Source organism: Chlorocebus sabaeus, chromosome 19, assembly GCF_047675955.1.
Source record: "Chlorocebus sabaeus isolate Y175 chromosome 19, mChlSab1.0.hap1, whole genome shotgun sequence".
In the NCBI taxonomy this organism is placed as follows: Eukaryota; Metazoa; Chordata; class Mammalia; order Primates; family Cercopithecidae; genus Chlorocebus; species Chlorocebus sabaeus.
The window spans coordinates 22,197,583-22,225,097 of record NC_132922.1 but is presented as its reverse complement, the minus strand read 5'-3'; the positions used below and the strand labels follow the sequence as shown (position 1 = coordinate 22,225,097).

Below are 27,515 nucleotides of genomic sequence, written 5' to 3'. Positions count from 1 at the left end.
GAAAAGAAAAGAAAAGAAAAGAAAAGAAAAGAAAAGAAAAGAAAAGAAAAAGAAAGAGTATGAAGGAATTATTTACCAATTTGATGCAGAGAATGAAAATGAAATAAGATAAATATCTTAAATGTGTGAGACGAGCTAACTGGAAGCAATGAACCTAGTGAGAGACCTCAAAACATCAAGAGAATCATTAAATCACTCAAAATATATCACTTTTACTTCCAGTAGAGACTGGCTGGGCAAGATCCTGCTGGACTCACCCCAACCCAGAAAACAACTGTAAAGTTTAGACATAATATTTTTAAAAGCTACCTGAAAGTACTAATGCGTGAAGAGAAGCAGGTAGATTTTGGAGCAAGAGAGCTGTAAAGTGAGTTCCCATTTTCAAGGTGCAAGGGTCAGGTACTGTAAGAATGGTAAGCAAGGGTACAGAAATACTGGTAGAAAAATAGTTTTTCTGGCCTGAGGAACTAGAACACTGAAGGCCAGAAAACCACAGCCTCTGGCCAAGGGGAAAGGGGATTCCAGAAAGAAAAGAATCAGAGAAGAAATACTCAAATTCTGTCTACTCACATCTTTGGTTAACCGCTGAGTCACACATGTATGGAACAAATTTCAAAGCAGTTCAACAAAAGACAAAATATTTGAACTGAGACCAGAGCTTCCACTTAAGAAACAGTGTTTGCATTTCTAGTCTAATCAAGATAATTACCTGTCAAACATCAACAATTGAAAACTTTCTCAAGAGAAAAAAAAAATCAACTCTAGAAAGTATTCAAATAAGTCAATAAATAGCATGAAAAGAATAACAGAGGGACAAAAACAGAAAGGACAAATTAAAAAGAAATAATACAATGGTAGACACAAAGTTAACAGCAATAATTGCATTAAAAATAAATGAACAAAAAAATCCAATTTTGGCAGAAATTGACAAACTTGATTTAAAAAGCAAGACACAACTATATATTGTCCAAAACAGATGAATTTTAAATGTAAAGGCACAGAGAGGTTGGAAATATATAAACAGAAGAAAATATATAATGCAAAGAGTAAGTAGAAGGCTAGAACATCTATATTAACATCAGACAAAACAGATTTTTTTTGACACACAGTCTCGCTCTGTCTCCCAGGCTGGAGTGCAATGGCACAATCTCGGCTCACTGCAACCTCTGCCTCTTGGGTTCAAGCGATTCTCCTGCCTCAGCCTCCTGAGTAGCTGAGATTACAGGCCCCTGCCACCGCACCCAGCTAATTTTTGCATTTTTTAGTACAGACAGAGTTTCACCATGTTGGTCAGGCTAGTTTCGAACTCCTAACCTCAGGTGATCCACCCACCTTGGCCTCCCAAAGTGCTGGGACTACAGGTGTGAGCCACCATGCCCAGCCCAAAATAGATATTTTTTAAGAGACATGATCTCACTATGTTGCCCAGGCTAGACTCCTCAGCTCTTATTATTTATCCTCACCTATTATTTATCAAGAAGATATAATAAAGTTATATGTATATATTAATAGGAGAGCTTCAATATATAAGAAGCAAAACTTGACAATATTAAAGGGATAAATAGCCAATTCCAAAATCTTAGTTCAAGATTTTAACTTCTTCATTCCAGCAACTCATAGAATAACAAGACAAAAAAGTCAGCAAAGATGCAGAAGATACGAGCAACAAGATTAAGCATCTGGACTTCATTTATATCTATGGAACTATACCTCAAAACTACAGAATACATGTTCTGTCCAAGTGTTCATGGTATATTCCCCAGGATAAACCACACGCTAGGCCATAAAACAAATCTCAGAAAATTTAAAAGCATTAATATCATAAAGAGTACGTTATTTGACTACAGTGAAATTAAATTAGAAATCAACAATAAGATAACTAAGAAAACAGCCGGGCGTGGTGGCTCACGCCTGTAATCCCAGCACTTTGGGAGGCTGAGGCAGGCGGATCACGAGGTCAGGAGATCGAGACCATCCTGGCTAACACAGTGAAACCCTGTCTCTACCGAAAATACAAAAAATTAGCCAGGCGTGGTGGCGGGCGCCTGTAGTCCCAGCTACTCGGGAGGCTGAGGCAGGAGAATGGCATGAACCCAGGAGGCGGAGTTTGCAGTGAGCCGAGATTGCGCCACTGCACTCCAGCCTGGGCGACAGAGCAAGACTCCATCTCAAAAAAAAAAAGATAACTAAGAAAACACGAATATTTGGAAATTAAACAACAAACTTCTAAATAATCCATGGATCAACAATGTGTTTACAAGGAAAATTATAAAATATGGAACTCAATAATAATGAAAATACATGTCAAAATTTGTAAGATGCAGCAAAAACAGTGCTTGAAGAGAAATATTCAGCTTTCAATGCTCATATTTAAAAAAAAAAAGAAAGATCTAAGGTCAATGGCCTATGTTCTCTTCTTAAGAAATGAAAACAAAAAGCAAAGTAAATGCAAAATTAGTAGAAAGAAGGAAATAATAAACAGCAGAAATCAGTGAAAAATAAAATGTACTTCAATATAGAAAATCAATGAGACTAATAACTCATTGTCTAGAAAGATGAATAGAATTGATAAATCTCTAGGCAGACTGATCAGAAAAGGGCAGATTAACAATATCAAGAATGCATCCTGGCTAACACAGTGAAACCCCATCGCCCGGAGTGGTGGTAGGCACCTGTAGTCCCAGCTACTCAGGAGGCTGAGGCAGGAGAATGGTGTGAACCCAGGAGGCAGAGCTTGCAGTGAGCCGAGATCGCACCACTGCACTCCAGCCTGGGCGACACAGTAAGACTCCGTCTCAAAAAAAAAAAAAAAAAAATCAAGAATGATAAAAAGAACATCACTATGGATTCTTCAGATATTAAAAAGGATAATAAAGGAATATTAACAACTTTATCCCAATAAAGTTGACAACCTAGATCAAATGAAAAACTATTTGAAAGAAACAATTACCAAAACTGATCTAAAAAGAATTAGAAAATTTGAATAGCCCTACATCAATCAAAGAAATTGAATTCATAATTAAAACCTTCCAACAAAGAAAAGTACAGATAAAGATAAAGATGGCTTGACTGGTGAATTCTATCCAATACTTAAGGAAGAAATAACGCCAATCCTACACAAACTCTTTCGGAAAATACAGAGAGAACACTTTACAACTCATTACATAAGGACAGAATCACTTTGATACCAAAACCAAACAAATACATCATGAGAAAAAAAAAAAAAAGGGCTACAGATCACTATCTCATAAACATAGATGCAAAAATTCTTAACAAAATTTTAGCAAAGCATTTCCAACAATACATAAAAAGAATAATAATACATAATGACTACCTGGAATTTACCCCCATTAAAACCAAAGTTGATTTAGTTGATTTAATATCCCCAAATAAATCAATTTAATTTCCCATATTAACAGACTAAAAAATTATTTCAACAGATGAAGAAACATAGACAAAATCTGACACCCACTCATAATAGAAATTAAAGGGAATATCCTCCACCTGATTAAGGGCATCATGCTCAACAATGTGAAGTTCAATGCTTTCCCACAAAGATCAGGAATGAGTAAAGGAAGTTCACTCATGACTTCTAGTCAACATTGTACTGGACATGCTAACCAGTGCAATAGAGCAAAAAATGAAGAAAAAGAAAAAGAAAGAAAAGGCAAACACAAAAGAAAGGAAGAAGTAGAACTGTGATTACCTGCAGACATCATCATGTGCATAGAAAATCCCAAGGAATCTGCCAAAATCCTACTAGAAATTAAAAGCAAATTTAACAGGGTAACATGACACAAAGTACAAAAAATACATTGTATTTCTATAGATTCTTAATAGAAAGTTAGAAAACAAAGTTAATCCATTTATAATAGTATCAAAAACCAAAATACTTAGGAATAAATTTAACAAAAGACTTGCAAGATCTGAACACTGAAAACTACAAAAAGTTGCAAAGGTAATAAAAGAAGGCCTAAGTAAATGGAGGAATACACCATGTTCATGGATTCAAAGACTCAGTAACATTAAGATGGCAATTCTCTCCAAACTGGTCTACTTCAGTGTAAGCCCATTAATTTCCAGAAAGGTTTTTTGAAGAAATTGATAAGCTGATTCTACAACTTATATAGAAATGCAAAAATATAGAATAGCCAAAACAACGTAGGAAAAAAAAAAAAGAACAAGGTTGGAAGACTTACAATACCTAATAATCAGACTTATCATACATCTATAGTAATTAAGGCATTATGGTTAAGGCATTTAGATATATACATAGAAATCAGTGAAATAAAATGGAGAATCTAGTAATAACTCCATATTTATAGGGTCAAATGGTTTATGACAAAGGTGCCAGGATAATTCAATGGGGAAAGGATAATCTTTAAAACAAATGTTGCTGGATTATGGTTATCATTATCTGGAAAAAAAATTAACTTTGACTCTTATCTCACACAATACCAAAAATTAACTCAAAATAAATCATAGACCTAAAGGCCAAAAAACATAAAAATTCTAGAAGAAAATCTTTGTAACCTTGGCGAAGACAAAGGTTTCTTAAATAGGACATAAAAAGAAGAAACATAAAGATAAATCAAAGAAAACCATCTAGCATGCAATTGGAGATAAGGTATCATAGACTGAACTCACTGCTTGTGTGGGTTCCCACAGTGCTTTGTTCATACCTCATCAAAATCATTTTTTCAATGAGATAAAACAGACATGTATAAAAGATTCTCCATCTAATCTCTGGAGCCTTTGGATCTTTACATAAAACATTAATACTTATGGAGAGAGTTAAAAATTGGAAGGTAGCTTTTCACACACCAGACTAGACAAAAATAATATTTCAGATAAAGACTTTAGAAAAACAAAGCATTATAATAAAAAAGAGTAGAAAAGCAAAAATTAAAAGAAAAAGGAATTGACAAAATTTCACCAGATATACATTTATAACAAGAAAATGTCAGTGAATCTTCTTTTACCTAATGAGTATATGCCTAGAAAAATAAGTATAAAATCAAGTTTTTATAAAAGGAAACATTCTTATGCAGTACTGAACATTTCCTTATAAACTAATTCTGCTATCATACTACATCAAAAGAACCTTTTGTGATTTCAATTATGAACTCTATATTTTATATAATTCTAAATGTTCCTAAATTAGGTTTGCTTAAAGCCAAATATAGAACTAAAATATTAACGTAAAATGGACTATACAATAACTTCACTTATTGTGAAGAGAAAACATCAGAAACCAATAATATAAATTATCCAAAAAGGGTGATTTTTTTTGTCTATAATCATAAAAGTACACTTTCAAAAAACCATTTTTGGGGTGTAGAAGTCACAAGTAGTGCCAGGAGAAAGTAGAAATGATAAAGAAAAATGGAAAGGATAAAAGTTTAAAGGTGTTCACAAATATAGGAAAAACACAAGATAAGTGGATCAAAAAAGGACAAGAATTGATACTTAATTTGAAAATTAAGCTCTCTATAAGGCTCACTGCATCAATCATAGGTTTAAAGAGAGAAAGAGACAGAGGCAGATAAATATGGAAAACCTTGCTAGAATAATCTAATTCAAACCTTCAGTAAAAATGTCACAATCATAGCTATTACTTACCAAACATCTACTATGTACAAGTTACAAATTATCTCTAATCCTTAAGCAACAATCTTCCAAGATAGGTATTATGATTCCCATTTATCTTAACTTCAGACAGGTTAAGAGATTACTCAAAACCATATTGACATTAATGAAGGAACAGGAATGTGAACCAAGGTTTATCCTTTGCAAACAGCATTCTAGTTCACAAATGGTATCATATACAATTTTTCTTTTTCTTTTTCTTTTTTTTTTTTTTTTTTTTTTGGAGACTCTTCACTCTTGTTGCTAAGGCTGGAGTGCAGTGGTGCGATCTCAGCTCAGTGCAACCTCTGCCTCCGGGGTTCAAGCAATTCTCCTGCCTCAACCTCCCCAGTAGCTGGGATTACAGGCGCCCACCACCACGTCCAGCTAATTTTTGTATTTTTAGTAGAGACGGGGTTTCAACACATTGGCCAGGCTGGTCTCAAACTCCTGACCTCAGGTGATCCGTCCACCTCGGCCTCCCAAAGTGCTGGGATTACAGGCATAAGCCACCGCGCCCAGCCCATATACAATTTTTCTCAACAATTTTTGTTTCATTTACAATGATTATGGTTACAAAAGTAATCCTTTAGGGAATTACAGAATAGTAAACCATTCACAAGGCAGCAGCAACACTAGAAGTTCCATTAAATGAGGCCAAAAAGACCTACCAGAGTCAAAGGATAAAGTACTATGACTTTTATTATTAATATTTGAGACAGGGTCTCACTCTGTTGCCCAGGCCAGAGTGCGGTGATGCAATCATGGCTCACTGCAGCCTCTACCTCCTGGGCTCAAGCAATCCTCTCACCTCAGCCTCCCAAGTAGCTGGGGATACAGGTGCGTGCCACCATACCTGGCTAATTTTTGTATTTTTTGTAGAGACAAGGTCTCACTATGTTGCCTAGTCTGGCCTCAAACTTGTGGGCTCAAGGGATCCTCCCACCTCAGCCTCCCAAAGTGCTGAGATTATAAGCATAAGCCACCATGCTCAGCCCTACAGCATATTATTAAGACATTAGGAAATTATTTTAAATCTCTAGGAAATATCTATTAACCTTTGCTAACCCAACAGAAAGCCAAGAATGGGATGAAATGGTTTTGTGGTTCTATGGAAAATATCGCATATACTTCAATCACATTGTATTTTTTATTGTATGTATTTAAGGTATACAACATGATATTTTTGTTTACTTATATGAAGTGAAATAATTATTGTAGTCAATCAAATTAATATATTCATCATCTCACATGGTAACCCTTTTTGTGTGTATTTGTGTCATAAGAGAACCTAAAATCTCCTCTTAGCAATTGTCCCTAATACAATACAATATTATCAACTATAGTCCTCATGTGGTACATTAGATACCTAGAATTATTCATCCTATATATCTGCAACTTTATATCCTTGGATCTACATTGCCCCATTTCATCCCTCTCCTATCCCCCACCCTCTATGCTTCAGGAGCATCTTAAGAAATTGTTTCTGCTGGGCGAGGTGGCTCACACTTGTAATCCCAGCACTTTGGGAGGCTAAGTTAGGCAGATTACCTGAGCTCAGGAGTTCAAGACCAGCCTGGGCAACATGGTGAAATCCTGTTTCTATAAAAAATACAAAAATTAGCTGGGCATAGTGGCACATACTTGTAGTCCCAGCTACTCAGGAGGCAGAGGTTGCAGTGAGTCCAGATTGCACCACTGCACTCCAGCCTTGGTGACAGAGTAAGAGCCTGTCTCAGAAAGGAAAAAGGAAAAAGGAGAAAGGGAAAGGGAAAGGGAAAGGAAAGGGAAAGGAAAGGAAAGGAATTGTTTCTAAAAGAAACTAGGGGTTAGGTTAGGAGCAGGCACACTGAAAATAAAGTATATATAATAAAAAACAAAGATAATAACTAAGCCTTGCACTACTCAAGGACTACAGATAATTACAATGCTTTATCAGAAAAAACAGAAATTTCCCTCATTAAATACCATTCTGAAAATAAACAGTCATTGACAGGGAATAAAATTAATTATTTTAAATTGAAGGAAAGAAACATCATCATACTTCATCTAAAATAGTCATTCACAAAGAGGTGTTCCAAAACCTATATAAAGAACTAGAATGTATCTTACTTATCAAGAGGCACAGAGAAAAAAAATTTAAATTTCACACATACAGGAAAAGAATTAAACTTGCACATGGAAAGCACACTCCAAAAAAAGAAAAAAAAAGGAAGCCTTTCACTAATGTACCAGCTCAAGGAAGTCATTTTATATTTTGCTGAAGTATAGATTATTAAAATATTAATAAGTACACTAAATCCACAAAATGTTACATTAAAGTAAGAAGCCAGCACAAAAGATTCTGTGAAAATAAATAAAATTTCTACCTTTGGCCATTTGGGATTGAGAAGTCGAGCTTTGATTGCATCATCCAGTGCCTTGTCATACTGCTGGATTTTCATGTAGGCTGCAGATCTATTGCTGTATAAGATGCAGTTCTGAGGGTCAACAGCCAGGGCTTCATTATACAGAACAATAGCTGTGTGGAAATCTCCATCGTGACAGGCCTGATTACTCTGACGAACTTTCTCAACAAATTCAGCTTTGCTCAGTACCGGTCCATCAGGACTTCTCTGGCCAAAAGTGTTAGCACCAAAGAGAGGAATCTACAAACAAAGAAACTTTTTCAGACAAAGTTAGATAATCCAGATGGGTTCCTGATCTGCTAAGATTTGGATGTCTGTTCCCTCCAAATTGCACATTAAAATGTGATCCCCAGTACTGGAGGTGGGGCTTAATGGGAGGTGTTTAGGTCATAGGAGTAAATCCCTCACAAATAGAAGGATTTGCCCTTCCTTGGGGGTGAGTGAATTCTTACTCTATTATTTCCAGTGAGATCTGGTTATTAAGAGGCCTGCCACTGGCCCCTCTCTCTCTCTTGCTACCTCTCACTTTGTGATCTCTGCATGCACAAGCCAGCTCCCCTTTGCCTTCTGCCATGAGTGGCAGCAGCTTAATGCCCTCACCAGATACAGATGCCTAATCTTGAACTTTCCAATCATCAAAATCATGAGCCAAATAATCCTTTTTTCTTTATAGATTACTCAGCCTCAGGTATTAATTTTTTACTCTTATTTTTTTTCAGATGAGGTCTCACTCTGTCGCCCAGGCTAGAGTGTAGGGGCCCAAGTCTGGTTCACTGCAGCCTCAACCTCCAGGCACAAGCAATCTTCTTGCCTCAGCCTTTTGAGTAGCTGGAAATATAGGCACATGCCACAGCATGCAGCTAACTTTTTTTGTTTTTGTTGTTGTTGTTGTTTGTTTTGTAGAGACAGGATTTCACTATGTTGGCCAGGCTGATTTTGAACTACTAGCCTCAAGAGATCTTTCCACTTCAGCCTCCCAAAATGCTGGGATTACAGGTATGAGTTGCTGCACCTGGCCAAGAATTCCTTTATAGCCACACAAAACATACTAAGACATCATCTGCACCTCAATAAAACACAAACATTCTTCATTATCTGCTCTACATTATATATGTGCCCCAGAAGACAATAATCTTCTCTCAAAGCAGCCAACAAAGTGCCTTGCATGCATATGTGCATATGTATGTTCAATAGTTACATGCATGTATATTTGTATTTGTATTTGTTGAATGAATAAATGCAAAAGAGTATTCAGGTGTTTCCTTGGCAATTTAAAGTTATATACTATGGAAAAAATAAAATACAAACATATATGGACACTATAATCTCAACTATATTAAGATGATTGCACTTAATGCTGAAAAGCCAGGAACAGTGGCATGCACCTGTAGTTCCAACTACCCAAGATGCTGAAGCAGGAGGATCACTTTAGCCCAGGAATTTAATACTATAGTGTGCTACAACTGCACCTGTGAATAGCCATTGCACTCCAGTCTGGACAACACAGCGAGACTCCATCTCTAAAAATAAATAAATAAGTAATGAGAGAAAATCAAAATATTAATCATACTAAATTATCTCTGGAAATAAGCTTGTGGAGCATTTTAATTCTTAAACTTATGCAAGTTTTAAAATAAAAAATAAGCTTTAAAAAATGTTTTCATGTACCAATGAATCTTTTTGGACTGGCAAATTTGGTGACTATAGTTTGGCTACTATCATGAAATTTCAAACACAAACACCAGTGTTTGAAGACTAGCAAAAAAAACATTCAGCTGTAACTATATTCTGGCACTTTAAAATCTGTTTTTGATGTTGATTTTTCAAAATTACTAAGTTTTCTATAACTATAGCAGCAGTGCAGTGACCTTAAAACCAAAGGAAGCAAATGTGTCAAGTGTTTTTGTTTGTTTGTTTGTTTTTGTGGTTTTTTTGAGTCAGGGTCTTGCTATGTCAGCCAGGCTGGAGTGCAGTGGTGTGATCAGAGCTCACTGCAGCCTCAACCTCCTGGGCTTAAGCAATCTTCCCACCTCAGCCACCCAAGTTGCTGAAACCTCAGCCATGCACCACCCCGCCTGGCTAATTTTTTTATTGTTTTGTAGAGAAGAAGTCTTCTCATGTTGCCGAGGCTGGTCTCAAACTCCTGGGCTCCAGCAATCCTCCCGCCTTGGCCTCCCAAACTGCTGGGACTACAGATGTGAACCACAGCACCCAGCCTGTTACTCATTTTTAAAACATAAAAATTATGAACTGTAGGCCAGGCGTGGTGGCTCACGCCTGTAATCCCAGCATTTTGGGAGACCGAGGCGGGCGGATCACGAGGTCAGGAGATAGAGACCATCCTGGCTAACATGGCAAAACCCCATCTCTACTAAAAATACAAAAAATTAGCCAGGCATGATTGCAGGCGGCTGTAGTCCCAGCTACTCAGGAGGCCGAGGCAGGAGAATAGCATGAACTTGGGAGGCGGAGCTTGCAGTGAGCCAAGATTGAGCCACTGCACTCCAGCCTGACCGACACAGCGAGACTCCGTCTCAAAAAAAAAAAAAAAAAAAAAAAAAAGAACTGTAAAGTACAAAGGGAAGAAATTTAACACAGTAGTATCAAGCACAGACATTTTATACTTCTAAGCAAGCTTGCCCTAAGTGAAATTAAAACAAAAAGTATTTTTTCCCTATGTCTTCCTTTAAGATCAAGTCCAGTACCTCCATTCAGAAGAGAATGCATCTGATTTTATGCAATAGGCCAATATACACAAAGAAATAGACTCGTCAAATAAGTATTTGCATTAAAAGAAGAAAAAATTCCCCAAAGAAGGGAGGAAAGGCAGATCTAATCTCACATATGACCAACAACTGTTCTTCCTCTGCTCACAAGGATATTATATCCTGATTTCCAGGACAATTCAAAACATTAAAGGATTCTGTAAGTTTCAAATATCAGTGTCCAAGTTATATTCAACTTTTTTCTTTTTTTCTTTTTTTTTTTTTGAGGAGACGTTTCACTTCTGTTGCCCAGGCTGGAGTGCAATGGCACGACCTCGACTCACTGTAACCTCTGCCTCCCAGGTTCAAGCAATTCTCCTGCCTCAGCCTCCCAAGTAGCTGGGATTACAGGCATGCACCAATATTCAACTTTCATTTACTGGAAGCGGCCAACCAATAATGCACTTGAAGGATTTTTTAAAAATTATGATCATGAAACATATTGCTTGAAAGTAAATGGACTACGTAACATTTGCCAAACAACCAGATTTTTCAGTCTTTGTTTTTAATTATTTTATTCCATCATCAAACCAATGTGTAAAACACCGACAATATGTAAGACTGATTTCATTTTGGAAAACATGATCATCATGGTTCTGCTTAAGGTCAATACTACCATAAGTTATAGAAACAAATTCTGTATCTCAAAATTCAAGGGCATGACATAAAAATAGCAACTAAAGACTTTTAAAGTAAAATAAATTGTTAGCTTCAGAAGTAGCCTGTAAGTTATTTAAAAAAAAGAAAAGAAGAAGAATCCTACTATTACAGTATTCCCTACTTCTCATAAAGAATTGCAGAGTAGACTGGGCTCAGTGGTTCATGCCTGTAATCCCACACACTGGGAGACTAAGATGGGAAGACTGCTTGAGCCCAGGAGTTTGAGACCAGCCTGGCAACATAGCGAGACCCTGTCTCTACTTTAGAAAAATATACATATATATTTTAAAATTTTGCAAGGTAGGACAGTGGTTCACATTTGTAATCCCAGCACTTTGGGAGGCTGAGGCGGGCAGATCACCTGCGGTCAGGAGTTTGAGATCAGGCTGGCCAACATGGTGAAACCTCATCTCTACTAAAAATACAAAAATTAGCTAGGTGTAGTGGCGGGTGCCTATAATCCTAGCTACTCAGGAGGCTGAGGTAGAATTGCTTGAACCCGGGAGGCAGAGGTTGCAATAAGCCGAGATTGCACCACTGCACTCCAGTCTGGGCAACAAGAACGAGCCTCTGTCTCAAAAAAAAAGAAAAGAAAAGAAAAGAAAAGAAAAAAAAGAAAAAGAAAAGAAAAAAATTTTTTTCAGAAAGAATTGCAGAGTAAGCCAGGTACAATAGCTCATGCCTGTAATCCCACACTTTGGGAGGCTAAAGTGGAAGGACTTCTTGAGCCCAGGAGTTCAAGACCAGCCTGGTCAATAAAGCAAGACCCTGTCTCTACAAAAAAGACAAAAAATAGCTGGGTGTGGTGACATGCACCTGTAGTCCTAGCTACTTGGGAGGCTGAAGAGGGAGGACCGCTTGAGCCTAGGGGGTCAGGGTTGCAGTGAGCTGTGATCGTGCCACTTGCACTTCAGCCTGGACAACAAGCAAGACCCTGTCTCAGAAAGAATGGCAGAGTACTACTTTTGGTTCAATGCCAACGCAGATAAGAATCAAATTAAGAAGAGAAATCATCTTCATTCTGTTGCCTCCATGTACAGTAAATTAAAGTAACATTTCCCAAAATATATTCTAAGGAAACTCTAGGTCCTCGGGAGACTAGGATGAACAACGTTAAATAAATCTCTTCTTTAGTGAAATATCTCTCAGAGATCTTATTTTGCACACTGTGAATCTGAGAGGGAGGAATACCATACATTATAAGATCAAATCACCTTTTATAGTGAAGCATCTGGCAAGTTCAGAAATTGCTTGAAACACTGACGTAAACCATTACTAAGGCCTCTAAGAGCAAAGAAAATACCATGGATGAGTTAGTACTAGTGCAGAAAGATTCTAAATCCCAGAGGAGAACTCTAGTATTTAGAGTTAGTAGTAGTTAATCAAATGTTCACAACATGCCATCAAATGTTCACAAATTTAAAAGAAAAATGCACTGTAGTAAGTGCTCCACAGAAGCTTCTAATTTGTCAAAATTTATCTGTGTCTACTCAGCTGGATACCGTGTGGCTGCCAGAAGGCTAAGAAACAGAAATTTCTGGCCGGGCGCGGTGGCTCACGCCTGTAATCCCAGCACACTGGGAGGTCGAGGCGGGCGGACCACGAGGTCAAGAGATCAAGAGCATCCTGGCCAATATGGTAAAACCCCGACTCTACTAAAAATACAAAAATTAGCTGGCCATGGTGGCACGAGCCTGTAGTCTCAGCTACTCGGGAGGCTGAAGCAGGATAATCACTTGAACCCGGGAGGTGGAGGTTGCAGTGAGCGAAGATCGCACCACTGCACTCCAGCCTGGGAACAAAGCAAGACTCCGTCTCAAAAAAAAACAAAAACAAAAAAAGAAACAGAAATTTCTGTGTATGGCTAAGAAGAATAAACATAACTTCCCAAGTCCTTTTCTTTTTTTTTCTATCTTATCTGCAATTGATAAACTTGACAGAGAAAAAAGACCTTTGCATATATTTCTCAGATTATATATATGTTGTACTTAAAATAACCAGCCATATTAAATTCAGGAACTAATTTAATGAGTTAAACAAGGTGAATAGTACTTCTTAAGGAGATAATGAAAAATAAAAATTTTAATTACTCATTTACTTAGATTAACTATTATATTATTTCTTCCCCATGAGTTCCAAAATAGAGAAAAATATTGTGACTGTATTTCATATACATATAGCATATGGATGTCAACATATATTAACATTGCTGATATTTTCCTCTGATCCTCTGACAAATTCATCTTAAAAAGATAGAGGGAGTGTCAATAACATGTGAGCCAAATGGGCTCAGTATATGCAGCCACATATAATTACTATATACATGGCATAATTGCAGTCCTGTTATAAATTTTTCCAGCTTTACTGAGGTATAAATTGACCAATAAAGTCATATATATAGAAAGTATATAATGTGATGTTTTGATATATGTATGCACTGTGAAAAGATTACCACAATCAAGCTAATTAACATATCCATCACCTCACAGAGCTATCTTTTGTGTGTATATGGTAAAAATACTTAAGATCTACTCTCTTAGCAAATTTCAAGTGTATAATACATTACTAGTCACCACGCTGTACACTGGGACTCCAGAACTTATTTATTCATAGCTGAAGATTTGTACCCCTTGACCAATGTCACCCATTTCTCCCACCCTTGTCCCCTGATAACCACCCTTCTACTCTGTTTTTATGAATTCAACATTTTTAGATCCTACATATAAGTTAGATCATACGGTATTTGTCTTTCTGTGTCTGGATCATTTCACTTAGCATGATATTCTCTAGGTTCATCCATATTGTTGCAAATGTCAGGATTTCCTTCTTTTCTTTTTTTTTGAGACAGAGTCTCGTTCTGTCGCCTAGGCTGTTTGCAGTGGCATGATCTTGGCTCACGGCAAGCTCTGCCTCCTGGGTTCACGCCATTCTCTTGCCTCAGCCTCCTGAGTAACTGGTACTACAGGCGCCTGCTACCACGCCCAACTAATTTTTTTTATTTTTAGTAGAGATGGGTTTAACCATGTTAGCCAGGATGGTCTCAATCTCCCGCCCTCAGGTGATCCGCCCGCCTCGGCCTCCCAAAGTGCTGGGATTACAGGTTGGATTTCCTTCTTAAGGTTGAATAATAACGTATTTTGTGTATGTGCATTTTTTTAATTCATTCATCTATCAACGGACATTTAGGTTGTTTCTACATCTGGGTCATTGTGAATAATGCTGCAATATACATGGAAGTGCAGATATCTCTTCAAGATAGTAATTTTATTTCCTTCAGAGACATATCCAGTAGTGGGATTGCTGGATCCTATGGTAGTGATGTTGAGCAGCTTTTCATACCCCTGTTAGCAGTTTGTAGGTCTTCTTTGTTCAAATTATATTTAGGAAGTTTGCCCATTTTAAAAATCAGGTTATTTATTTATTATCGAGTTATGTCAGTTCCTTTTATATTTTGGATATTAACCCTTGTTAGGCATATGATTTGCAAATATTTTATCCCACCCCACAGGTTACTTTTTCATTTTATTGACTGTTTCCTCTTTTACGGAGAAAGTTTTAGTTTGATGTAGTCCTAACAGCTTTTTTTGCCTAGTTTTTTGGTGTCGCATCCAAAAAAATCATTGCCAAGACCAATATTAAGAACTTTCCCCCCCATGTTTTCTTCTAGGAGTTTTAGAGTTTCAGATGTTACGTTTAAGTTTTTTGGTGTTTTTTTGTTTGTTTGGTTGGTTGGTTGTTCTGAGACGGAGTCTCGCTCTGTCGCCCAGGCTGGAGTGCAGAGGAGCATCGCTCACTGCAAGCTCCGCCTCCTGGGTTCACGCCATTCTCCTGCCTCAGCCTCCCGAGTAGCTGGGACTACAGGCACCTGCCACCATGCCCGGCTAATTTTTTTTGTATTTTTAGTAGAGACGGGGTTTCACGTGTTAGCCAGGAGGGTCTCGATCTCCCGACCTCAGGTGATCCGCCCGCCTCAGCCTCTCAAAGTGCTGAGATTACAGGCGTGAGCCACTGCACCAGGCCACATTTAAGTATTTAATCTATTTTGAGTTGATTTTTGTTTGTGGTGTAAGTTAAAGATCCAATTTCACTTTATGGCACGTGATTGCCAGTTTTTCCAGGACCACATATGTTGGAAACTATCGTTTCCCCATTGTGTATCAGCTTAAAATAGACTGCTATAACTATGTTTTATGTAAGCATCAAGGTAACCACAAAGCAAATACCTATAGCAGATACACAAAAGACAAAGGAACCAAAGCATACTATAGAATATCATCAAATCAGCAAGGAAGACAAGAAAGGAACAAGAGGTTTACAAACCAGCCAGAAAACAACTGACAAAATGGCAACGGTAAGTCCTTACCTATCAATAGTTACTGTAAGTGTAAATGGAGTAAGTTCTCCAATCGAAAAACAGAATGATCGAATGGATAAAAATTCAGGACCCAATAAAATTTTTTAATTAAAAGAAAAACAGGACCCAAAGAGATGCTGCTTACAAAAACTACATGCTGCTTACAAAAGACTCACTTCAGCTTTAAGGATATGCACAGACTGAAAGTGAAGGGACAGAATAGATATTCCACGCAAATGGAAACCAAAAGAGAGCAGGGATAACTGTACTTAGACAAAACAGACTTTTAAGTCGAAATCTATTAACAAGAGACAAAATAATTGTATAATTATAAAAAGGTGAATTCATTAGGAGGGTATAATTATAAATACATATACACCCAAAATCACAGCACCTAAATATATGAAGCAAATATTAACAAATCTGAAGGGAGAAATAAACAGCAATACAATAATAGTGGGAACTTCAATATGCAACTTTCAACAATGGACAGATCATCCAGACAGAAACCAGTACAGAATACATTAGACTTGCTATACTTTAGACCAAATGGACCCAACAGACATGTATAGAACATGCCATCCAATGGCAGCAGAATATAAATTCTCCCGTTATAAATTTTGATTATTCAAATTACATATAAAAAATCACCTCTATATAAAAAATTATGGGTAATTCAAATAATTAAATATTTTGAAATAAAACTATAAAACATTAAAAGGAAATAATCTTTTATTATGTAGAACTGAGTCCTTTCTAAGTATAACACATAAGCCACAAAACATAATAGAAAAGACTGATAAGTATGACAACATAAAAAATTTTAATGTCTGCATGGAAAATATGGATTAAGACCAAAAAGATTAGTAACAAATAGGTTAAAAAAAAACACAACACATGATAAATGGCTAGTTTTCTTAGTATAGATAAAGTTCCTACAAATCAGTAATAAAATGGACAAACAATTCAATGGAAAAATGGACAAAGGACATGCACAGACAAATCACAAAAAAAGGAACTCCATATGGCTTTTAAACACACTTTTTTAAATGTGTGACTTCAGTTATTTTAAAAGAAAATTAAACCTTAAAGACAGTATTTTTTTTTACCTCTCCTACTAACAGAAATAAAAAATTAGCAATACACTTTGTTGGTTAAGGGGGTAAGGAAAAAGTGACACCCATAGATTCATACACTGTTGGTAGAATGGGAGGTCTCGCTATATTGCCCAAGCAGGTCTCAAACTCCTAGGCTCAAGCTATCCTCCCACCTCTCACTCCCTAAGAGCTGGAATTACAGGCGTGAGCCACTAAGCCTGGCCTGATACAATTTCTTATAGAACAACTTGGGAATATCTATAAAAATGTAAAAGTTGCATAACCTTTCAATTCTAGAAATTTTCTCCACTTCTAGTAATTTATCCTATAGATGCACTTGCATGTGTAAACAAAATCACATATATTAAAACAAGGATAGTCATGATAGCATTATTTGTATTAGCATGATGTTAGAAATAATTTAAATGTTAGACAACAGGAAAATGGATAAGCATAGGGCTTTGTAAGGCATAAATAAGTTTTATTAGATCCATGTAATTATAAATTCAGCCAAAAGAATGAGAAAGATTTTATATGCTGATATAGATAGAAAAAAATTAAAAGGCAGAAGAAATTGTATCAGTTTACACTTCTACCAACAATGTATGAGTGTAACTTTTTCCTTACCCCCTCTCCATTCACCAAGCTATTCCTATGCCTAGAAAGTAGGATCTTTTTCAAACTCACACAAAGATGCCATATGGATGAGCAAAGGCACATGTTAGTTGTGTGCTGATATGGTTTGGCTGTGTCCCCACCCAAGTCTCATCTTGAATTCCCATGTGTTGTGGGAGGGATCCCATGGGAGTTAATTGAATCATGGGAGCAAATCTTTCCCATGCTGTTCTCATGATAGTAAGTCTCACAAGATCTGATGGTTTTAAAAATGGGAGTTTTTATGCACAAGCTCTCTCTTTGCCTGCCGTCATCCATGTAAGATGTGACTTGCTCCTCCTTGCTTTCCACCATTATTGTGAGGCCTCCCCAGCCAGGTGAAACTGTGAGTCCAATTAAACCTCTTTCTTTTGTAAATTGCCCAGTTTCAGGTATGTCTTCATCAGCAGCATGAAAACGGACTAACACATGTATTTTCAAAGCAAAAAAAATACAAGAGAAAGTTTCACCAGAGAAATGACCATCCAACAAAGAATTCAATGTACAAGACTAAAATATATAATACACGAAATTAAGAACTGTGTGGATGGATTTAGCAAGATTTGATACAGCTAACAAGAAGATTAATAAACTGGAAGATAAGTAATAGAAAATCCTCAAAATGATGGCCAGGTGCAGTGGCTCAAGTCTGTAATCCCAGCAATTCTGGAGGCCAAGTGGGTGGACTGCTTGAGCCCAGAATTCAAGACCAGCCTGGGGAACATGGCAAAACCCCATCTCTACTAAAAATACAAAACCTGAGGTGGGAGGATCACCTGAACCTGAGGAGGTTTAGGCTGTGGTGAACCATGATCATGCCACTGCACTCCAGCCAGGGCAACAGAGTGAGACCCCATCTCAAAAAAAAAAGAAAACGAAAATCCCCAAAATCAACTATAGAGGAGGAAAAAAAGGAAGATGAGCACATAAGAGACCTAAGTAATATACCCAAGAGGTCTGATACACATACAATTAGAATTTAAGAAGAGAGAGAAGGGAGTTAGAAACAATATTTGAATACCAATGACCAAGAATTTTCTAAAACTGGTAAGACACATCAACTCATAAGATATTGAACCCATAGCTTTCAGACTTTCATTCAACTCCAAGATACCACAAAGAAAATCATACCTACATGTATCATAGTCAAGTTGTTAAAAATAATAATTATTATAATAATAATAGAGAAAATGTTAAAGCAGACAGAGGGAAATAAGACACATTAACTTGAAAGGAGCTACAAGCTGCATACTCAACAGAAACGATGGAAGCTGAAATAGCACCTAACATAAAATACTCAGAGAAAATATTCTTCAAAACTGAGAGTGAAATAGTAATATTCATACATTACTCATGGGAATATAAAATGGTACAACCACTGTGGAAATAGTATGGCAGGTCCTTGAAAAGATAAACATAGAGTTACTATACGATCCAGCAATTCTACTCTTAGATATCTACCTAAACGAACTGAAAACCTGTCCATGGAAAAACCAGTACACAAATTTTCATAGCAGATTTATAGTAGCCAAAAAGTGGAAACAACCAAAATATCCATTAATTAATTAATTAGTGAATAAACAAAATGTGGGATAACCATACAATGGAATACTACTCAACTATAAAAAAGTAATGAATAGGCCGGGTGCGGTGGCTCACGTCTATAATCCCAGCACTTTGGGAGGCCGAGGTAGGTGGATCATGAGGTCAGGAGATCAAGACCATCCTGGCCAACATGGTGAAACCCCATCTCTACTAAAATGCAATTAGCTGGGTGTGGTGGTGTGTGCCTGTAATCCCAGCTACTCAGAAGGTTGAGGCAGGGGAATCACTTGAACCCAGGAAGCGGAGGTTGCAGTGAGCCAAGATCCCACCACTACACTCCAGCCTGGCAACAGGGCAAGACTCCGTCTCAAAAAAAAACAAAAAAAAAAGGAATAAAACACACATTACAACATGGATGAACCTTAAAAATATTATGTTAAGTGAAAGAAGCCAGTCACAAAAGGCCAAATACTGTATGATTCAATTTATTAAATCTCCATAGTAGACAAATCCATTGATATGGAAAGCAGATTGGTGGTTGTCAGAGGTTGGAAGGAGGGGAAAATGAGGATTGACTCTTAATGACACCAGATTTCTTTTCAGAGCAAGAAAAATGTTATAGAATTAGATAGTGATATGGTTGAACAACCTTGTGAAAATACTAAAAAACCACTGAATTGTATACTTTAAAATGGTGAATTTTATGGTGTAAATTGTATCGCAATTAAAGAAACGAAAACTGAGGGAATTAATAGCAGGCCTCTCAAAAAAAAAAAAAAAAAAGAAATATTAAAGAAAATACTGAAAGAAAACTATCCCAGACAGAAGCAGAGGAATGCGGGAGGGAATTAATAATACTGGAAAGAGTAAATATATGAGTAAATATAAATGAACATCAGCTATACAAAATAATAAGTTTTAAAAAATATATGACACAAAATGCAGGAGATAATAAATGGAGCTAAAGTTCTCTAAGAAAGCATTTCCCAAACCTTACTGTACGTATAAATTACCCATTCTGATTCAATAGCTTTGGGACAGGGCTTGAGATTCTGCATTTTAACAAGCTCCTGATGGCTTAGATGTTGCTCATCTATGCATCACACACTGTAAGTATCAACGTTTTAAGTTTCTAGCAGAATCTGTTAGGTAGTAAAACTATTATTTTTATTAGCCATATTAAGTCAAGGATGCATGTTGTAATCACTAACGAAATAACAGGAGTAAAAAACAAGTTAATTTGGAAAAATAAAATCATTTGTAAATTCGATTAATCAAAAAAAAAAAAAGTAGGGAGCGGAAAGGGAACATTAAAACTGGTTAGTAATGTAAAAGCTAAAACTCCTAAAAGAAAATAGGAAAAGTTTTATGAACTTAGGTTAGGCAAAGATTTCTTAGCCAGAATAACAATAAGATTATCTGTATGTCAGGCACTCTCCTAGGCACTAGAGATAAAACCTGTGAATAGATAATAACAGTATAAGCTGTTTGCCATTTAAAAAAAAAAAAAAAAAAAAAAAAAAAAACCACTGGCTTCACCTGCGAAAGGCCCAGGCAGTTGCTTATACCTTGCAAAGCCCTGTGCTTAGGGGGTGAATCCTCCTAACCAGGCTGCAACTATTCAAACCAGTGATCCCAACTGGGATCCTCCAGATCAAAGAAAGATGGCTAATCAAAAGAAAGTAAAGAAGTTGGCCATGCAGATAGATATGGAATTAGGTCTCTAGAGAAAACAAAATTAAGACAATAAGGACCAGGCGTGTTTCAGAAACAACAAAGAGGTCAGCGTGAAAGAGGTGAGGGTACAAAGTGAAAAAAAAAGGTCAGAGAGGTAACTGGGGCCCAGTGTGTTTAGATCTGCACTGCCCAATACAGGAGCCATCAGCAATATGTGGCCATTTAATTTTTTACTTTACCAAAATAAAATCAAAGATTCAGTTCCTCAGATGTATTAGCCACAGTGCAAGTGCTCAATAGCCACATGATAGCTAGTGGCTACCAGATTGGAGAGTGCAGATACAGAACATTTTTTATTTTTATTTTTTTCCTGAAGAGACAGGGTCTCAGCCCAGGCTAGAGTGCAGTGGCTATTCACCATTCACAGGTATGATCCCACTATTGATCAGCAGAGGAGTCTTCACCTGTTCTGTTTCTGACCTGAGCTGGTTCACCCTCCTTTGGCAATTTGGTGGTCCCCGCTCCCAGGAGGTCACCATATTGATGCTGAACTTAAGGTGGACACCAACATAGCATACTACAGCCTACAACTCCTGGGTTCAAGCAACCCTCCTGCCTCAGCCTCCCAAGCAGCTGGGACTACAGGTACGTGCCACTGCACCCAGCATAGATACAGAACAGAAACAGCATAGATACAGAACAGAAAGTTCGTCACAGAAAGTACTATTGGACAGAGCTGGTTTAGAGCTTTTGTAGGCTGTCATAAAGATACATAGAGAAGCTAATACAAGAGTGTAAGAGAGAATTAGACACACAAGAAGAGGTTAGCAACTTTCGGAATGGCCAAACCCTAAAGCAGAATTGCAATTTATCCTTCAATAAATTCCCAGTCCTTGGGTCAATTAAGTGAATACTTCTCAAACTTTTCCTTAAAATTATCTTAGTAGGCATCCTTGAAAAGGTATTCCATGGTCAAACAATTTGGGGAAAATTAATGTAAATTATTTGGGAAAAATTCCTCACCAACATCTTTGAAAAAATTATTTCTTAAAATTTGAAACTTCTTTTAGCTGATTCTAGGTCAATAGTTGCCAGTTCTTTCAAATAATTAGTAAGCAAACAGATTTTGTTACTGTAGGTCTTCCTTAGAGACTTTAATATGTTAACATACATTGTGAGTCTCTCAAGAATTATATTGACTATACACTGTGTCCAAATAAGGATAAGAATTATAATTATTGAGTACTTAATATGTCCCTGGCACAGTTCTAAGTACATATGTTAGCTCATTTACTCTTCACAAAACTCTGTAAGATAGGTACTATTATTATCCCTAGTAGGGGAAGAAACAAGGCACAAAAAGTTTAAATAACTTGACTATCAAAAGGGGAGGGTGTGAAAGTGTGACAGGCTCGTAAGCACTAGAGGTGATTCAAACCCTTGCACAGGCTGGCTCTGGAGTCCATGCTCTTAACCATTTTATACTTCTTCTCAGAATTATTTGAATATCTACTATGATTATATAGAACTCTGTTCCTACAGTTTGAGAAATGCTAAATGACTACTTAGGCCTGTCTTCCTTGCAGCCTGAATGAGCCATGCTAGAACTATACCCAAAGTTACTTTTGCCCATTTAAAAATGTTCAGGCTGGGTGCAGTGGCTCACGCCTATAATCCCCAGCACTTTAGGAGGCCAAGACGGGCAAATCACTTGAGCTCAGGAGTTCAAGACCAGCCGGGGCAACAAGGTGAAACACAATCTCTATTAAAAATACAAAAATTAGCCAAGCTTGGTGGCACACACCTGTAGTCCCAGCTACTTGGGAGGCTGAGGTGGGAGGATCGACTGAGCCCAGGAGGTCAAGGATGCAGTGAGCCAAGATCGCACCACTGCACTCCACGCTGGGCAACAAAGTGAGACCCTGTCTCAAAAATTAACTTTTTTAAAAAATGCTCCAGTTCGGCGAGGCACAGTGGCTCACGCCTGTAATCCCAACACTTTGGGAGGCCGAGGTGGGTGGATCACAAAGTCAGGAGATCGAGACCTTCCTGGCTAACACGGTGAAACCCCATCTCTACTAAAAATACAAAAAATTAGCAGGGCATGATGGCGGGTGCCTGTAGTCCCAGCTACTCGGGAGGCTGAGGCAGGAGAATGGCGTGAACCTGGGAGGCAGAGCTTGCGGTGAGCTGAGATCATGCCACTGCACTCTAGCTTGGGCAACAGAGCGAGACTCCGTCTCAAAAAAAAAAAAAAAAAAAAAAAAAAAATGCTCCAATTCGTGCCGGGCAACAAGAATGAAACTCCATCTCAAAAACAATAATAATAATAATAATAATAATGCTCCAGTTCAAGGGCATAACCAAAAAAGAAAACTGCAAACCAACATCCCTGATGAACATAGATGCAAAAATCCTCAACAAAATATTAGCAAACCAAATCCAACAGTAAATCAAAAAGATAATTCAGGCCGGGCACGGTGGCTCACACCTGTAATCCCAGCACTTTGGGAGGCCAACGCAGGTGGATCACAAGTTCAGGAGATCAAGACCATCCTGGCCAACATGGTGAAACCCCGTCTCTACTAAAAATACAAAATTTAGCTGGGTGTGATGGCATGCGCCTGTAGTCCCAGCTTCTCAGGAGGCTGAGGCAGGAGAATTGCTTGTACACAGGAGGCCAGGGTTGCAGGTAGCCAAGATCAAGCCACCGCACTCCAGCCTGGGCAACAGAGCGAGACTACATCTCAAAAAAAAAAAAAAAAAAAGATAATTCACCATGATCAAGTGGGTTTCATCCCAGGGATGCTGGGATGGTTCAACATATATAAGTCAATAAATGTGACTCACCACATAAACAAAATTAAAAACAAAAATCATATGATCATTTCAAAAGACACAGAAAGAACATTTAATAAAATGCAGCATCCCTTTGTGATTAAGGGGATGTGATCTCGGCTCACTGCAACCTCCACCTCCTGGTTCAAGTGATTCTTGTGCCTCAGCCTCCCACGTAGCTGGGATTGCAGGCATGAAGAAACACACCTCAAAATAATAAAAGCATGTATGGTAAACTTACAGTCAACAACATACTGAATGGGGAAAAGTTGAAGGCGTTCATCCTCGGAACTGGAACGAGATAATGATGCCCATTTTTACCACTTCTATTCAATACAGTAGTGAGGATCCTAGCCAGAACACTCAGGCCAGAGAAAGAAGTGAAGGGCATCCAAGAGGGGAGGAGGTCAAGCTGTCTCTGTCGATGGTATGATAGAGGACTGTGAAAACTCCTCCAAAGGACTCCTAGATTTGATAGGGTTTCAGGTTGCAAAACTGATGTACACAGATCAGTGGCACTGCTATGCACTGGCAACAACCAAGCTGGGAATCAAATCAGGAACTCAGTCTTTTTACAGTGGCTGCAGAGAAGATAAAATACATGGGAATATACTTGACCCGGGAGGTGAAAGATCTCTATAAGGAGAACTACAAAACACTGCTGAAAGAAATCACAGATGATGCAAACAAATAGAAATATATCCCATACTCACAGATTAGAAGAATCAATATTGTGAAAATGACCATACTGCCCAGGGCAGTCTGCAGATTCAATGCAATTCCTATCGGGATACCAATGTCATTTTTCACAGAATTAGAGACAGCAACCCTAATATTCTTATGAAATCGAAAGAGGGCCAGATGTGGTGGCTCAGGCCTGTAATCCCAGCACTTTGGGAGGCTGAGATGGGGAGATCACTCGAGGCCAGGAGTTCAAGATCAGCCTGGCCAGCATGGCAAAACCCCATCTCTATTAAAAATAAAAAAATTAGCCTGGCTTGGTGGTACATGCCTGTAATCCCAGCTACTTGAGAGGCTGAGGCATAAGAATCACTTGAACCAGGAGGTGGAAGTTGCAATAAGCCAAAATCACACCACTGCAGTCGAGCCTGGGAGACAGAACGAAATTCTGTCTCAAAAAAAAAAAAGGAAGGAAGGAAAGAAGGAAGGAAGGGAAGCAGGGAGGGAGGGAAGGAAATAAATCAAAAGAGAACCCAAATAGCCAAAGCAATCCTAAACAAAAATGGCACATCTGGAGGCATTACATTGTCCGACTTCAAATTGTACTACAGGACTGTACTAACTGGAACGGCATGGTACTGGTATAAAAGTAGACATATAGACCAATGGAACACAATAGAGAGCCCAGAAATAAAGCCAAATACTTACAACCAACTGATCTTTGATAAAGCATACAAAAACAGAAACTGGGGAAGAGGACACCCTGCTTGGTATATGGTGCTGGGAAGACTGAATAGCCACATGTAGAGGAGTAAAGCTAGATTCCCTGTCTTTCACCATGTACAGAAATCAACTTGGGATGGATTAAGTACTTAAATCTAGAACCTGAAATCATAGAAATTCTAGAAGAAAACCTAGGAAAAACTATTCTGGACATTGGGCTAGGCAAAGCATTTATGACTAAGACCCCAGAAGCAAAAGCAACAAAGACAAAAATAAATAAATGGGACTTAAACTAGGGAGTTTCTGCACAGCAAAAGAAATAACCGGCCGGGCGCGGTGGCTCAAGCCTGTAATCCCAGCACTTTGGGAGGCCGAGACGGGCGGATCACGAGGTCAGGAGATCGAGACCATCCTGGTTAACATGGTGAAACCCCGTCTCTACTAAAAAATACAAAAAACTAGCCGGGCGAGGTGGCGGGCGCCTGTAGTCCCAGCTACTCGGGAGGCTGAGGCAGGAGAATGGCGTGAACCCGGGAGGCGGAGCTTGCAGTGAGCTGAGATCCGGCCACTGCACTCCAGCCTGGGTGACAGAGCGAGACTCCGTCTCAAAAAAAAAAAAAAGAAAAAAAAAAAAAAAAAGAAATAACCATCAGAGTGAACAGACAGCCCACAGAGAGAGAGAAGGTCTTTGCAAACTATGCATCCAACAAAGCACTAATGTCAAGAATCAAAGAACTCAAACAAATCATCAAGAAAAAGACAAATAATCCCATCAAAAAGAAAGCAAACAGGCCAGGCGTGATGGCTCACACCTGTAATCCCAGCACTTTGGGAGGCTGAGATGGGGAGATCACTTGAGGCCAGGAGTTCAAGATCAGCCTGGCCAGCATGGCAAAACCCTGTCTCTACTAAAAATACAAAAAATTAGCCAGGCGTGGTGGCAGGCATCTGTAGTCCCAGCTACTCAGGAGGCTGAGGCAGGAGAATGGCGTGAGCCCGGGAGGCAGAGCTTGCAGTGAGCTGAGATCGCGCCACTGCACTCCAGCATGGGTGACAGAGCGAGACTCTGTCTCAAAAAAAGAAAAATGCTCAACATCAGTAATCATCAGGGAAATGCACATTAAAACCACAGTGAGATACCACCATACCCCAGACAGAATGGCCATTATTAAAAAACCAAAAAACAATAGATGTTGACATGGATATGGTGAAAAGGAACACTTATACACTGCTGGTGGGAATGTAAATTAGTACAACATCTATGTAAAACAGTATGGCAATTTCTCAAATAACTAAAAGTACATCTATCATTCAATCCAACAATCCCACTACTGGGTATCCACCCAAAGGAAAAGAAGTCATTATATCAAAAAGACACATGCATGCATATGTTTATTGCCACACAATTCACAACTGCAAAGATATGGAACCAACCTAAATGCCCACCAACTGATGAGGGAAAAAAGAAAATGTGGGCCAGGCACAATGGCTCATGTCTGTAATCTCAGCACTTTGGGAGGCTGAGGCAGGTGGATCACCTGAGCTTCGAAATTCGAGATCAGCCTGGGCCACAGGGTGAAGCCCCGTCTCTACTAAAAATACAAAAACTAGGTGGGTGTGGTGGCCTGTGCCTGTAGTCCTGGCTACTTGGGAGGCTGAGACAGTAGAATTGCTTGAGCCTGTGAGGCAGAGGTTGCAGTGAGCTGAGATCACACAATTGCACTCCAGTCTGGGTGACAGAGCAAAACCTTGTCTTAAAAAAAAAAAAAAAAAAAAAGCAAGAAAGCAAGCAAGAAAGAGGAAAATGTGGTATGTATACACCATGGAACACTACTCAGCCATAAAAAAGAATGAAATAATGTCTGCTGCAGCAACTTGGATGAAGCTGCAGGCCATTATATATCTAAGTGAAGATTATTCCATTCCGGAGTTAGGGAATGGAAAACATAATCCCACATGTTCTCACTTATAAATGGGAGCTAAGCTGTAGGTACACAAAGACATATAGAGTGGTGTAAAAGACATTGGAGACTCAGCAGGTAGGAGGTGGGAGGGGCTAAGGGATAAAAAAAACTACATATTGGATACTGGGTACAATGTATACCACTCTGGTGATGATTGCACTAAAATCTCAGACTTCACCCACTACACAATTCATCCATGTAACCAAAAATGACTTGCACCCCAAAAGCTATTGAAATAAAATATATATAAAAATTTTTAAATAAATTAAAAATATAAAATGATCCCATTCCCATTTTATAGTTTTTATAACCTGCTGTGGTTTTATTTGTTTTAAGAAAGGCCGGGTCATATCACCTGCAAACTACATTGACTTGTTAATTTCCAGTTTCATGTCCATGAATAATAGAATCTAAACTACAAACTATTCAATATAAACTCTAATTTGGAGATTTACCAAAACATAATTGTGATATTCTAACCTTCGTATCTCTACAGTGTTCTCTTGACATGGTTACCAATA

At 38.2% G+C, this 27,515-nt stretch overlaps 1 protein-coding gene across 3 annotated transcripts in view; it reads right to left on the bottom strand.

Moving 5' to 3' along the window:
* The window catches only part of TTC28 (tetratricopeptide repeat domain 28), a 711,882-nt gene that overhangs the window by 659,619 nt on the left and 24,748 nt on the right, over positions 1–27,515 (bottom strand). For 2 of the 3 annotated variants that reach the window (XM_073006849.1, XM_073006850.1), the window contains exon 2: positions 7,998–8,276. The exons of the other annotated variant lie outside the window; for it this stretch is intronic. In XM_073006849.1, coding sequence (XP_072862950.1) covers positions 7,998–8,276 — 279 coding nt within the window. The remainder of the gene's footprint in view (positions 1–7,997; positions 8,277–27,515) is intronic. 3 annotated transcript variants of the gene reach the window in all.